Genomic DNA, 14,891 nt, shown 5'->3' with positions numbered 1-14,891 from the left:
ATCGTGTGACACACCCACGATGAAGTTTGGTGGAACTGAGGTGAGACCTGGTGCCCACGTGACGTCATGAAACCACCTTAGAGCTCACACGAACCTCCGAGCCGTGGTTTTCTTTCCGCATCTCGCTGTCTCAAGAGCTGCTGTGCCCGAGGGTGTCGTTGCAGAGCGACACAGTTTTGCAGCATTACTAACAAAGGTTGTAGACAACTTTGAAGCAAATTTAAAACTTGTGGGTCGCAGCTACAGGAAATTAAAGAGTTTTGAAGAAGTGGTCCTTTAACTCTGTTGCTCGGTGTAAATCTCAGAACCAAAAGTGCCTCGTAGACTGACTACAAAGATAATGAGGCCGCTGCCCTTATTCTGTGCGCTACTTAACAACAAATTTGTTGGTCCTGATTCGTCCTGAGACTAGTCCTGGAATATTATTCTTGAATTTAAGAAATTTCTCTGAAATCTGGTAATTAAGGAAGGCAGGATTGGGTTACGAATGTGGACGGGACACTATTTGCTTTGCAATTTGACTGGTTTATTTTAATAAATATTTTTTGAAAACAAGCCAATGAGGTCGCAAGGAGACTTTTAAGGCACGTAACCACTATCACGGCTGAAGATCCTTAACGCGAAAAATGGCAGTTACTTAAAATTTAACAAGTACATAAAATACAGACAGCCAATAATTTCGAAGACAAGCCAGTGTGGTCGCAATCAGAATTTTGAGGCAGGTAACCACAATCACAGCTGAAGGCTTTTAATTCAAGAATGGCAATTATAAAAAATTAAACAAACATACATAAAATACAGGTAGCAAATAATTTTGGAAAACAAGCCAATGTGGTCGCAACCTGAATTTTAAAGCAAGTAACCATAATCAGTCACGCCTGAAGGCCTTTAACGCCCAAAATGGCAATTATAAGAAAATTTAGCAAATATACCGTCAAACAGCGAATGGCATAGCAAAAGTTTAATAAAGAAAAAACAACAGATCACCAAACAAGTGAGACAAATGATGGCAACTTAATTATACAATAATAAAATGAAACACAAGGGCCAGTGACAGACGGTGCTCCAGGAATCGACCTCTGAGTAGGTCACACCAAAAACATTTTCGCGAGCGAAGAGAAAGGCAGCCTGGAGTTCATTCAGATCACAAGATGGTAACTCGGACTAGTGGCAGTCTAACGAGCGACTAATAATAATGTTGGTGAGGCTCCCTGACATCCAACAAACCAATGCAAGATGTAAAATTACCCCAAATCGGAACCGGTGGTCTAGGCTCGTCCCACAGAATACTGTGCTTAGAGCGCCCAGAACAAGAAGGAACGACTACCACTAAGGTAGAAGAACGTCACCCAATCTACAATCAAGAAGCTGTCGAGCTTACACGCCTCACCGGACAGTGGCGGCACATACCCCTCCTCCGACGTCCCCCCCCCCCCACCCCCCACCCCCCTCAGGGCAGGTGACTGGGGCGTTAGTGGCCACAAGACAGAAAAATACCGCTGGTTGAACTTAACAATGTAAGATGCTGAAAATAGTAAATAGTAATTAGAAGCTCAGAAAGGCTAATCAGATCCACCTTCCCCAGGTACTACACTCGTAACTTTTCGCCTTGGTGACACTACGAGCAGCAACACGAACCCACGTCACTCTAGAATCGCGAGATTTCACAATGCTGGAGGTTTCTCTACGCGAATTGGAATGCACTCAACTTAAACATGCAGCATGCGGTTTCGGCGAGTTCGTGCACTCTCGTGACCACTGCCCTTCGATCCGGCAGTCAATACAAGCCGCCAGTGGTCCCGGCGCGTTGTCACTCTGCGCCGACCTCGCTGCTCCTGCGTCCCCAACCGAACTCCACACGCAAGAAGAACGAGGGCGCCCCAAAGATAGGGCAGCAGAACTAGATATCGATAACCTCCGCTGCTGCCGCTAGCGGACAGACAGTGCTTACGAAACCGAGTGGCGCCAGTGAACACGAGAAGAAGACAAACAACGCAACAATGCCAACTAAACGATTCAGTCCGGCAGAAACCTACACACGGCACCAAAGCGAGCCGCAGTATGGACCAATCTCTCCGATTTAAATCAAGCAAAATTTCCATGCAGGAAAGCTCGCATCACTGTAAAATGTATCTGCAATGATATCCACAAGCTCTTGAATACAAACACCCCAATGAAATTCTTCTGATCCTCGTTTGCTAATAATTAACATACAGTTTCAAACTTCTCATTTTCAGTCGACCCTCAGTTTTGCAATAAGGCATCAAGAACCAGCTCATGTCGGTGGAAGTCAAACCGGAACGTAATTCGAATGTATTTATAAACATTCATAGGTCATATACATTGACAACCGACTGCTATTCCGAGCCCTGGAGACCCAAGGGATGCCAGCCGGCCGTTACGTCGTCCTCTGACTTTCGGAGTAACCTAGATGTGGTATGGAGGTACCTATGGTCAGCACGCCGTTCTGCCGGCCGTTTTGCCGACTTTCATGACCTTGGAGCTCCTACTTTTCAATCAATGATCCCCCCACCCAAATGGCATCGAGGCGGAATCCACGGCCTACGATCCCTCTCACCAAGCAAAAAGCCTGGCCAGTAATGCGAAGGGAATCCGGATTCTCGGCAGGAAAACCATCTACGCTGATTACTCAGCTACGGAAACGGACAACCTCAATAGTGGAGTCTTAAAATACCGCTACGTTTCGACGAGTCTCTTATCATCTTCTATTGAAGGGTCGAGACATCCGAATACTGTGATATTTCTACTATTTGCGTGACCTACTCCACCTAACTACGGGCGGCTATGTACTGTTAGGGCGGTGAGTGGGGAGTGGCTGGGGATGCAATGGTATGAGTAGCGAGTGCTCCGTTCGCATCTGTGTATGGACATTCCCGTCGCATCTTGCGAGCTGGATTGTGCTGGTCATGCTCTCTTTCTGTTTGCTGCTAACTTAGTTGTTATCCTTTGTCTCAGTTGACAAGGTTGTAAATCTGTATTTCAGTGGGCTCCTTTATGACATTGTCCTAATGGCAGGTTGCTTGGCGAAGCAATTTGATTTTCTAGAAGTCAAAGGTGTGGTTCTCTTTGAGGCTGTGCTCTGCTACGGCTGATCTTTCTGTCTGTCTCAGTTGAACATGCCTCATATGTTCCTCGCAGTATTTCAGAATACAGCGTTGCGTTTGTCACATTCGCAGCCGATGCATATATTCACTGTACGTTCATGTTTAGCGTGTTTTTCGGAAAGCCCTCCCATTCTTTATTCTTCGCGGCGGTCGGAATACGATTTTTATGTTAGGTTTTTGGAGTAGCTCCGCAATTTGACTGAAGACGGTCCAGGTATGGGGCGAAAGACGTCTCTTGTCTTCTTCTGTGTCCTCTTGGTTTCCAACATCTTGTCTCTTATTCAGTGCCCTATTTGTCTGCACTTCACTATACGCATTTTTGAACAATTAAACAATTAGATGTAGTAGTTCGGAGGCTTTCTTTATCACAGATGATATGTGCACTATTTACTAGTGTGATCAGCACTCTCGTTGCGCTGGTTGGTGGCAGCTCATTGCAAGCAATGTGTCTGTTCTTCCCATATACAGAATGGCCTAGCGTATGATCTACCTTCTTACTTATTGCCATGTGCGGGAAAATGAGACTACCATTCTCCTCTATTGTCCCAGTGAAGGCAGTGTTATGATATATACCGCTGAAGGGTCCCAGAAAATTGCTCCTTGACTGTCTGCAATATTGCCACAGCGAAGGAAGAGGTTGCATTTATTGTAAGCAGTCTGATGAGCTACCACCTCAAAGTGTTTCCTATATGGGTTTGCGACCCCTGGAGCCTGTAAGGACTCCAGCGCCACTCTACTTATCTCCCATAAAACCCATAGTAGCACTTTTAGGAGGTGGTCCTCAGTGCATGTTCAGAGAGTTTAAGCGTTTGTCGCTCGAAATGTTGAGATAGCAACGGCAAAGCGCTGAACTTTGCACCCATACCGAGGACCATATCGAAACAGTATGTTATTGGAGACGAAGTAATCAGACGCTTGCCAAAGAAGAAGTGGAGGAGTAATAGTAGCAGTAGAGGGGTTTTTTGGGCGCACGACAGCAAGGTATTCAGCGCCCGTTCAGTAACATAAGGAGACGGGTGTCAAGAAAAATCCCAGAACACTAATATAAAATGGAACATAAAACACGGGTAACAATCGTTGAAAAATATGTACTCATCCACACCGAAGCGTGGGATGAAGCAGGGTGTCAACAGTAAAACATGGACAACACAGGAAGAAAATGATAGAGGGAGCTAAAACAATGTAGCAGATGGAAGTGGCTGGCTGACCACAAGGAAAAAAGGGGAGGAGTCAGCCACTCTGCAATACACTAAAACCTCCAACCTAAAAGTTTAGGCCAGAGTCCAGACACGTCACAAAACTTAAAAACCCTAGACACACACGTCTCACCATTAGCTAAAACAGAAGGCAGATCCCCATCAACTTGAGCTTCTGCCCGTGCATCACGGTATAAAATGCAGTCTTTTAAAATGTGCCGGACAGCGATGTGCACACCACAAGCATCACAAAACGGAGGATCCTCCCGCCGTAATAAAAAGCTATGTGTGAGAGGACAGTGCCCCATCCGAAGACGTGTGAGGGCCACCTCTTCCCGCCTGAGCAACCGGCAGGAGGAACGCCACGGCCGAGTGGTTGACTTTACCAACCGGAGGAGAAACGGCCCCAAACCTGCAGCGTCGTTGACAAGTCCCAGATTTCTAGAGCAAATGGCAACATAACGGGGGGCTCTCCGATCAGCGACGATGTTCAGACTATGTTTTCTCCATCAGACAACAGGAATGCAACGGTGCTGATACGCACCGACCACTACCACTATAAAATTGTCTCGCTGTTTCAGGACCCGGCCTGCAGCAAGACCAAAAAGATCTAATCTCGACGATGAGCAAGGTAGTCGTGGCTCTGCTCAAGAACTCGGATCTACCAGAGGAAGTGAAGAAGCGGCTGTATTCTAGGATGCCAGCAACACCACCCCTGTACGAACTGCCGAAAACCCAAAAAGAAGTGGTGCATCTATACTTGACACAATCAGTTCACCCAAGTAGGGATTGTCCAGATAACTGGCGACACTTCTAAATCCCTTGTGTCACACTGTGATCTTCAAATGGTTCAAATGGCTCAGAGCACTATGGGACTTAACATCTGAGGTCATCAGTGCCCTTGAACTTAGAACTACTGAAAGCTAACTAACCTAAGGACATCACACAACACCCAGCCATCACGAGGCAGAGAAAACCCCCGACCCCGCCGGGAATCGAACCCGGGAACCCGGGCGGGGAAAGCGAGAACGCTACCGCACGACCACGAGCTGCGGGCACTGTGGTCTTCATAAAGATTGACAATTAATGTCCGATATGAAATAAAACGTAAATTTGTTACAAACTACGACGTGAACACACTTTATTCAACCTGTAAAAGTAACTACAGTTATTCGGTGTTAGGTTATGACATGTTCGATACGTCTCTCATCATTGGAGATGATATGACGCAGACGAACAGCGAAATACTGAATGACCCGCAGAAATGTCTGAACGCACATGCTGTCGATGACCTCCTCAATGACTGTTTTCAAGTCCCCAATGATTTTGCCGTACATCGTGCCTTTAATATAGCCTAACAAAAAGGAGTCGCATGTGTTCAGATCCGAAGAACATGGCGGCCAAACAAGGCCCATGCTAGTCGCCTCTGGGTACGACAAAGCCACAAAGGGATCCTCCCGGACATCACTCTCCTGTTTCGATTGGGTCGAGCTCTGTCTTGCGTGAACCACCTGTCATCGAAATAAGAGTCACTTTGGATAATGGGGATGAAATCATCTTCCAAAACCTTCAAGTACCATTCGGTGGTCACCGTGCCATTAAGGGATATTCCGTGGCTCGACATTGTACACCATACAGTCACCCGTTGAGGGTGAAGACACTTCTCGATCGCGAAATGGAGACTCTCAGTCCCCTCCCAAAGCTGCAGTTTTGCTTATTGATGAACGCACCCAAATGAAAGTCAGCTTCATCGCTAAACAAAATCATGCATGTGCATACTAATTCTCATCATGCCCAGCGGCCAACTGTGCAGTTTGAACGTCGTAACTCAAACTCTTCAGAAGTTATGACGATTTTATTTCGTATAGTTCAATAATCGTCATCCTGTCTCTATAACAAGGCCGATTTCGTGAACATAATTAGCGATTTGTTACTATAGAGGTTTGACTGGATCGTGAGTTTTGACGGTACATATCTGTTTAGGAAAGTACCTCGACTATACCCCCTGGCGCTGCTGTCTGAACATTTCGAGGTGCAAATAGTGAAAAATCTTTGAACATGCACTTTCGACCGCCTACTTCATTTGCAACGGAGAGATTTTATACAGAGATGGATGAAGTGGCTATCGGATCCCCACTGGCTCCAGGGATCGCAAACCTTTACAAGGAACAGTTTGAGGAGCTGGCTCTTCAGATATAACAAAAATGGCCAGATTTCCTAAGAAAATGTTCCACTACCAAATCCTTTCACCGGACTAGCCCCATTGCTTCTGCGCGCAAAGTCAGAACATCCAACACGACACACCATGTTACACTCTTGACATCAGTCTTGTGATGAACATCTTATCAATCTGCATATGCTACTCTCTGATATTGACTCAGTCATTCATTCAAAGTATACTCTCTACATGAACAGAAAACACACACAGAGATATTGATATATTATTATTATTATTTCATGGCAGAAAAATTCTTCTTTACGTAAAGAAAATGATCACAGTTGTGAAGATAAACAATATCATCGAGATTTACTCGTTTTAACGACAAAACCATCTAATGGATAACTTCCTTTCTGTGGAAACACCCAGTTAAAGAAAATAAAGTACACGGCCTAGAAAACGAAATATATACAAATTTTACGTGACTATCTCCTATTGTCACAGCAAGTTTCTAGCATGCACCCCATTGTACCTACGGTCAAGACACAGAAGTTACCTTTTTTCATTACTACTGTTCGCCTTCCTGAAACACAGCAGTCAATAGCTACCCCTGCGATAAAGTGCTGGACACCTTTAAGAAAACATTAATAGCATACTCTTAGAATAAAATACAAATAAAGCGATACAGTGAATAAACATGGATATAACAAATGGAAAGGTCAGTCCTTAGACACAATTAAAACACTTTCCTGCCGTCATTTACCTATCAGTACTTGTAGGAGAAACAATCTCGCTAAAATATGTTGGGCTGTGTGACTTTAGCTACTGCAAACAGTCTCTGTCTCAAAATAACAGTGACCCAGACAGGCTCTTGGAAAAGAACAAAACAAATCTACAGCAACAAGTTCCTTTGTCTCGACGAAGTGAATGGAAATAAAGATGAATTATGATGCACAGTTGACAATATATCTCTTTTATATAAAGGAAGTAGCACATCTCATGAACCTTATGAAAACATTCCCTTGTACCATGGTATGTGTAACTCAAAAGAGTGTGTCAGATCAATTTGTTTGCTAATCTGTCATAAATTCAAACAACCTTTTCGCTTATTTTCATAAAGAAAATCTCCTCTTTAGTGAAGTAAAACGTGATTAATCACAACATTATTTAAATCTCTTCGCCTCAATTCTATCTCTTTCCATGATGGATCCTTGCAATGTGTATTTTCAGTGACATCATGGAAACACATACTATGGCGATGATATGCTACATTTTTCAATTATATGAAAACGCCAGAGGAGAATGTGACAGAGAATCAGCAATATTGTCATAGAATTATGAAGTTGAACTCTTATAAATGAAACACCCATCTGGATAAACAACCATGCGTCAACTTGTCAAATTTCTAATGCTTCGTGAGCAGTACAGACAGTTGGTTAACACCAACTGAACTAATGCCATCAGAATCACACAGGTGGGGCTTCATTCTGAGCAACCAGATTGGTGTCTTCACACTTAGTGAAAACCTCACTTGTGAAAACAACTCCACGGATTTTAATGCCTACTCCGAACTTTTCTTTTGTTTCCTTTACTGCTCGCTCAATATACAGATTGAATAGCATCGGGGAGAGGCTACAACCCTGTCTCTATATCTTCTCAACCACTGCTTCTCTTTCATGTCCCTCGACTCTTAAAACTGCCATCTGCTTTCTGTACAAATTGTAAATAGCCTTTAGCTCCCTGTATTTTACCCCTGAAACCTTTAGAATTTGAAAGACAGTATTCCAGTCAGCATTGTCAAAAGCTTCCTCTAAATCTACAAATGCTCGAAACGTAGGTTTGCCTTTCCTTAATATTTCTTCTGAGAAAAATCGTAGGGTCAGTGTTGCCTCACGCGTTCCAACATTTCTTCGTCTGTAAAGAATTCGCGTTAGTATTTTGCATCTGTGGCTTATTAAACTGATTTTTCGGTAATTTTCACATCTGTCAACACCTGCTTTCTTTGGGATTGGAATTATGATATTCTTCTCGAAGTCTGAGGGAATTTCGCCTGTCTCATACATCTTGTTCACGAGATGGTAGAGTTTTCTCAGGACTGGCTCTCCCAAGGCTGACAGTAGTTCTAATTCAATGTTGTCTACGCCTCAATGTTCAGTGCTCTGTCAAACTCTTCATGCAGTATCATATCTCCCATTTAATCTTCATCCTCTTCCGTATCCTTAATATGGTCCTCAAGAACATCGCCCATTTATAGACCCTCTGTATACTCTTGTCACCTTTCTGCTTTCTCTTCTTTGCATAGAACTGGGTTTCCATCTGAGCTCTTGATTTTCATGCAAGTGGTTCTCTTTTCTCCATAGGTCTCTTTAATTTTCCTGTATGCAGTACCTATCTTACCTGTCGTGAGATAAGCCTCTACATCCTTACATTTGTCCTCTAGCCATCCCTGCTTAGCCATTTTGCACTTCCTGTCGATCTCATTTTTGAGACGTTTGTATTCATTTTTGCCTGTTTCATTTACTACATTTTTGTATTTTCTCCTTTCATCAATTAAATGCAGTATCTCTTCTGTTACCCAAGGATTTCTACTAGCCCTCGTCTTTTTACCTACTTGATCCTCTGCTGCTTTCACAATTTCATCCCTCAAAGGTACCCATTCTTCTTCTACTGTATTTCTCTCCCCCATTCATGTCAATTGTTCCCTTATTCTCTCCCTGAAACTCTGTACAACCTGTGGTTTAGTCAGTTTATCCAGATCCCATCTCCTTAAATTCCCACCTTTTTGCAGTTTCTTCAGTTTTAATCTGCAGTTCATAACCAATAGATTATGGTCCGAGTCCACATCTGCCCCTGGAAGTGTCTTACAATTTAAAACCTGGTTCCTAAATCTGTCTTACCATTGTATAATCTATCTAAAAGCTTCTAGTATCTCCGGGGTTCTTCCATGTATACAACCTTGTTTCATGATTCTTGAACCAAGTGTTAGCTATGATTAAGTTATAAGCATAGAGAAAAATAATTATTAAAATCACACTGTGATGAGAGAAGTGCCTCCAAAATAATCTGCTTGTGCTTGTGTCTCCCTGTCCAAAAACTGCGACTACACGTCGGTGAACACACCTGTGGCATAGCCAAGATGATCAAATTCATAATACGTTTGTGAAAGAGAGCTAGTCCCAGGAATTCACGAATCTGATTTTCTCGGTTTGAGAATAGGAAAGTCAACTATCGCCTCAGTTTCATTGTATCATGTGAAATATCTGATGCAGTAACAATATTTATAAGAAATTTCACCAGGCTTCTACCAAATTCTGTCTTTTTAATATTTGCAGTCACACCATAATAAATGAATCCATTCAATTAGGTTTCCACCTTAGTGGGCTTTTCCCAGCTGTTCTCTGCAGTTCATATGTCATCAATACAGTAAGTTACTCTCTTTCTCAAATCTATTAGGTGAAGTTTAAGAGATCCTCTGATATATGAAGACCAACAGACATTCAACACGAAGGACAACTTGCGAATTAGATTGACCTAATATGAAGATGCTTAGGATTTTCAGCATAAAGTGTGCCTCTTTATTTGCTAATAGCTCGGTCTTAAATCAGTAAAGGCAGGAACTGAATACCATGAACCATGAACCTGAAATGTAGTATGAAGTCAATGGTTTGTCAGTATCTCATACAATGTTGGAATTAACCTGTCTACAATCCAACGTCAACTTCATAAAATTTCCTTTCTGAGGGAGAACTAACAACAAATTATTTTGGTAACTGACAGCAGACTGTCACACCTTCCTGCAACATTTTCCCAGTGTCTGTCTCCACTCTCTTTTAGCCCCCTTAACCGCCAACTGATGTTATAAACAATTAATTGTAACGGAATATGTGTAAGCAAAACAAAAATTAGTACACTAAACAAAAGCTTCTTTCGCTATGTCACTTTCCTCCTCAATGCAGCCGACCTGGCTTTTTATTCCTTGTAAGGTAAAATCACTTCACTGGCTGTATAGAGAGAAAACTGACTCACAACAGTCCTTGACATAAAATATATCTTCGGACTGGTGAGAAATTTAAGTCAATGGTTTCGATTTTTATCCCTAAGGCCACATTCGTTAAAATTTAACTTCAGTATCATTCTATATCCTTCAGATTTCACCACAACCCAAATCAATTACAGCCTACTTCATTGTCGAAAAATCAATCCCTAAAACTGTATAAGTAGCCAATTACAGGACAATCATAAATCTACTATCTTGACAAAAAGCTCATTATCCATTTGTCTCTTCACCTCAACACTTTTTCCAATTACACAATTTTCTCCACAGTCCACTGTATAGGAATAATAAGCAATCAAGAGTCACCTTCTCAGCTCTGAAATTCTGAACCACTCAGCCCTGAGAACCTGGTATCCCATGTTGAGAATACATTCATCTAAAGCACTGGACTCACCAAAGAAATCATATTTTCCTCTCTCTCACTAATTAAATATTTCCTCACACTTCGAAATTAAAAAAAAAAAAAGGTTCAAATGGCTCTGAGCACTATGGGACGTAACATATGTGGTCATGAGTCCCCTAGAACGTAGAACTACTTAAACCTAACTAACCTAAGGACATCACACACATCCATGCCCGAGGCAGGATTCGAACCTGCGACCGTAGCGGTCACGCTGTTCCAGAGTGAAGCGCCTAGAACCGCACGGCCACATCGGCCGACACTTCCAAATCCAACATAATCATTTGCTCACAGCAAATGTTCATCATTTTGCAGCCCCTGAGTGGGCTTCTTGAAGCAATTGTCAATCACATGGCCAAAAGTTCTCTATGTGCATAACATTCCAATTCTTGCATTAAATTCTGAAAAAAAACTCTTAATCATATTTGCGTCTATTAGCAACAGTAATTTTATCCAAATGTGTTCAGAAAATTGCGCAGTATTGCTAAAACCAAAATGATTCGAATTATGTATCACTGTGATATCGCATTTGACTCTGTTTTGTGCTGCCTGAGACCAACACGTGAATAAGAACGAGTCTCTCGACTCCTCATTCGATTCACAATGCCTGGTATGGATTCCTTTCAAGCTACTGCATGTAAATTGAACCTTATGATGAACAAACCACGTTGGAATAATCAAAAAATCTAATTGTACTAACCAAGCATAAGGATGATTACTGTGTGATGTATTTCTAAAAATTGAAGCTTCTGCACTGCTAATATACTGTTGTTAGAAACGTACATACATTCGCGATTCACATCCTCATAGCTAAAGTGACAATGGCTGAGGCGAATTCTCGTCGTTTGATAATGAGATACAGGGTCCTGATCACCTTTATGACCTCAGTACACATCCTCATAAGGTATATGGCATTCAGCAACATGTCGTAATTTCTCTTCAATCTCTGACATCTACATACTGAACTCCTGTCTTAATGCTCTTTTTCTTTTATTAATGTCCACTGTTCTTCTTTATATCCCAGAAGGGATCTCATCTTTTATGGTTCACCAACGCCCTGTTTAGGCACTATTAGAGGAACCCAGTTCACCACTAATAATTAACTGTTACATAAGTTACCAAGTGATCAGATTTCTTAACTGCTCTGTGATACTCTTCTTTAGCTTGCGACCATCACTGTTATATTTTCTAAATTCTCTAGCTATTAAGAGAAATTTAAAATTTATTCTTGAACGTGAGTAATAGCTTACTGGCTAGGAGTCTCATGAACAAATCTTCCTTATTCGTTCATAAGTATCCCTTAAAGTTTGAAAGTCAGTTTTCAGCTTCTTATTCAGGTCATTTCCAATCTCCTGTAATTTACTCTCATCTTCTTAATAAACTCTTACGTTCTTAATATGGCAATTTAATTCCGATCAGAAGAAATCCGCTCTTAAATCTCAGTGAAACTCTTAATTTAATGTTGCTGCAAGTTGATCAAAATTTACTGCAGCAATTCCCCAACAGATTCCAATTGTAGCTCTAAACTACGAATTTCTGTCTATACAGAAATAAATTTATTTTCCTGTTCCTTTGCATTACTTCCAATTTCTTATTTAACTTTCAGGCAATATTCTAAATCTTTCCTCCTTGTTTCACAGTCCGGTCCGTATTACTAACTTTGCTGTCCCATATACTAATAGAAACCTCTGAGAAAGAAGAAAAAAAAAGTCCTAATTTTCACAATGTTCTTTCACATAAAACTGAAATTTCCCCGATACTGCTTGACTCATTTGACAATGATTTTTGGATACAGCACTAGCATTTCCTTGTTCATCTCAAGCAGGACAGGCAGCTGAAGTTGCAGAAGCATTTGTTGAGACATTAAAACTACAATTCGACTCAAGTGACTGAACCACAAAAGCTTCAGTGGCACCCTCATTCATGGCAAAATCAGCTGCACCTTGAGTTTTGACATAACCATCACTGGTTACAACACACTCTACCTTCATAACCTCAATATTAAATGAATCACTATGAAGTACACCTTCTTCTCCCAGCTGAAAACGCCTCTTTGATCAACGCTATATCGCAAATCCGTCACTTGAGAATAAATACAATTTGGGAGGAAACAATGTGGAGATTGTTTCAGCCTTTTGCATCATTTACGAAAACTGAGTCACCAGGCAAACATAAGCAAATGGAATGTGGTCTTATAACACAATTAAACTGTGCAGAAGGCCACAAGAATTCCCTTACTTACAGGTGAATTTCCAGGTTCAACAAAGTATACAGCAGTTTCACAAATCTACTCACTCTTAAAGATATAGATGTAATCAACCATCATCTGTACTTGGAAATGAAAGTGAGCAACAGAATAATTCATCAGCAAATCACGAAGGTCAACAATACAAGATAATTCCGTTTTGAGGGAATATAATTGCTATAACAGCACATTGCACAGTTTGTATCACATTAGCCTGAAGATATTCAGTTAGAGAACTATATTGTAGTTCACTCTGTAATGGTCTGACAGTTATCTCTCAAACAGTTAGCACTATACCTCCATGTAGTTTAAAATATGGAATCGATTTGGTAATAAAAAGAACCTTGATTGCAGCCCTATTCCAAAATGTTCCACCAACTTTCCACACTGTATTGCTTCAGTTCCCTGAATACTTTGAGTGAATGATGACTAAGAGCCTGTACTCCCTTTCTTTTTAAACCAAATATGAAAATGAATTCTGCCACACAGTACTTCACCAGAAGAGCACAATATAACCATACCATTTTCACACATGAAGCATCACTGAAAATGCATAGCACAAAGTGTAATTTAACATGCCTTCTGCAGTATCACATAAATTAAAACACAGCCAATAACGTCAAGGAACAGAAAAATTATCTTCAAAAACCTTATATCTGTAACCATCCTCAGAAATGTTTATTAAAATTTTCATAAATCCCAGAAGGTACACAAAGTTAATATCCAATCAAACCTTTGGTAATAGATGAGATGGACTCTCAAAATGTGAGGTCATCATAGCAAGCTACACCATGAACTAAAAAAAATTAAGTCAAACGTAAGATGTATTGCAGTTAGATAGAAGCATCTTTGACTGTAAAGCAATCAGAAAAACTCATGATCTCTATTAAGGCAGGTTAAGTCAAGCTGTAAATTGGAAGACACTGACTTGACAAACCATTAAATACGATGACTTGTAACGGCTGCGAATCAGAAGTTTCACCGAGAAGAAATATTCTTGGGGGGGGGGGGGGTAAGCCAAAATACAAGGTGTCCGTCCTTGTAATTTATAAGAATGACCCGTAATCTACCATGATTAAAATGTCCTTTCCATATCTGTGAAGGAAAACGTTTAAAACTACCGTTATAACTCATTCTGACCTAATATTATGAATAAATGTTATAAAAGGCTGCACTTGCAGCAGAAAAACATAAAACCGGGTATAAATAATTGTTAATTTACTTTAATAGTGACGTCTTCTAACAAAAGAATTAACTTTGGACCTCATAGAATTTCAATATGCTTCACCTTGTAAGCAAAATACGTTCTCTAAGTGTGTTTACCTCATATAAGTGATTCTAACTAATTTTCTAAAGCACCTGCAAACACTGAGTATTCGAAGTATGTTTGGATATGCTGCTCCACGGACTTCTATGAGAACTTATTTCTGGAACCTAAAATAATGTTACTAATAGTACTGCCAGTAATCTCCTTCTGACTGTGTGCATGCTCCATATAAAAAATAGCTCTTACTCAAAATATAAGACCACAGGTGGATTCCTATTACTAAATAATCCCCACCCCCGTGGTTCCAAGAGAGTCGTTGAACGCATACAGGGTGTAGCTAAATTCCATTTACAGACATTGAAGAATTTTTTTGGGGTTCAGGATGATAAAGGTTAGCATAGCAACTCAAGTTCTGAAACTTATGGTTTTTCCGCTACATGCAAATT

General features: G+C 41.1%; 1 protein-coding gene across 1 annotated transcript in view; it reads left to right on the top strand.

Moving 5' to 3' along the window:
- Window positions 1-5,138, top strand: part of LOC126485022 (spidroin-2-like) — a 107,493-nt gene extending 102,355 nt beyond the window's left edge. Inside the window, exon 3 of the mRNA XM_050108627.1 lies at window positions 4,903-5,138. Within this exon, the coding sequence (XP_049964584.1) occupies window positions 4,903-5,138 (236 nt within the window). The remainder of the gene's footprint in view (window positions 1-4,902) is intronic.
- Window positions 5,139-14,891: the final 9,753 nt, after the last annotated feature.

Source organism: Schistocerca serialis, chromosome 6 (assembly GCF_023864345.2).
Source record: "Schistocerca serialis cubense isolate TAMUIC-IGC-003099 chromosome 6, iqSchSeri2.2, whole genome shotgun sequence".
In the NCBI taxonomy this organism is placed as follows: Eukaryota; Metazoa; Arthropoda; class Insecta; order Orthoptera; family Acrididae; genus Schistocerca; species Schistocerca serialis.
Note: the sequence above shows the minus strand (reverse complement) of the source record. Positions and strands in the feature narration are given on the sequence as shown.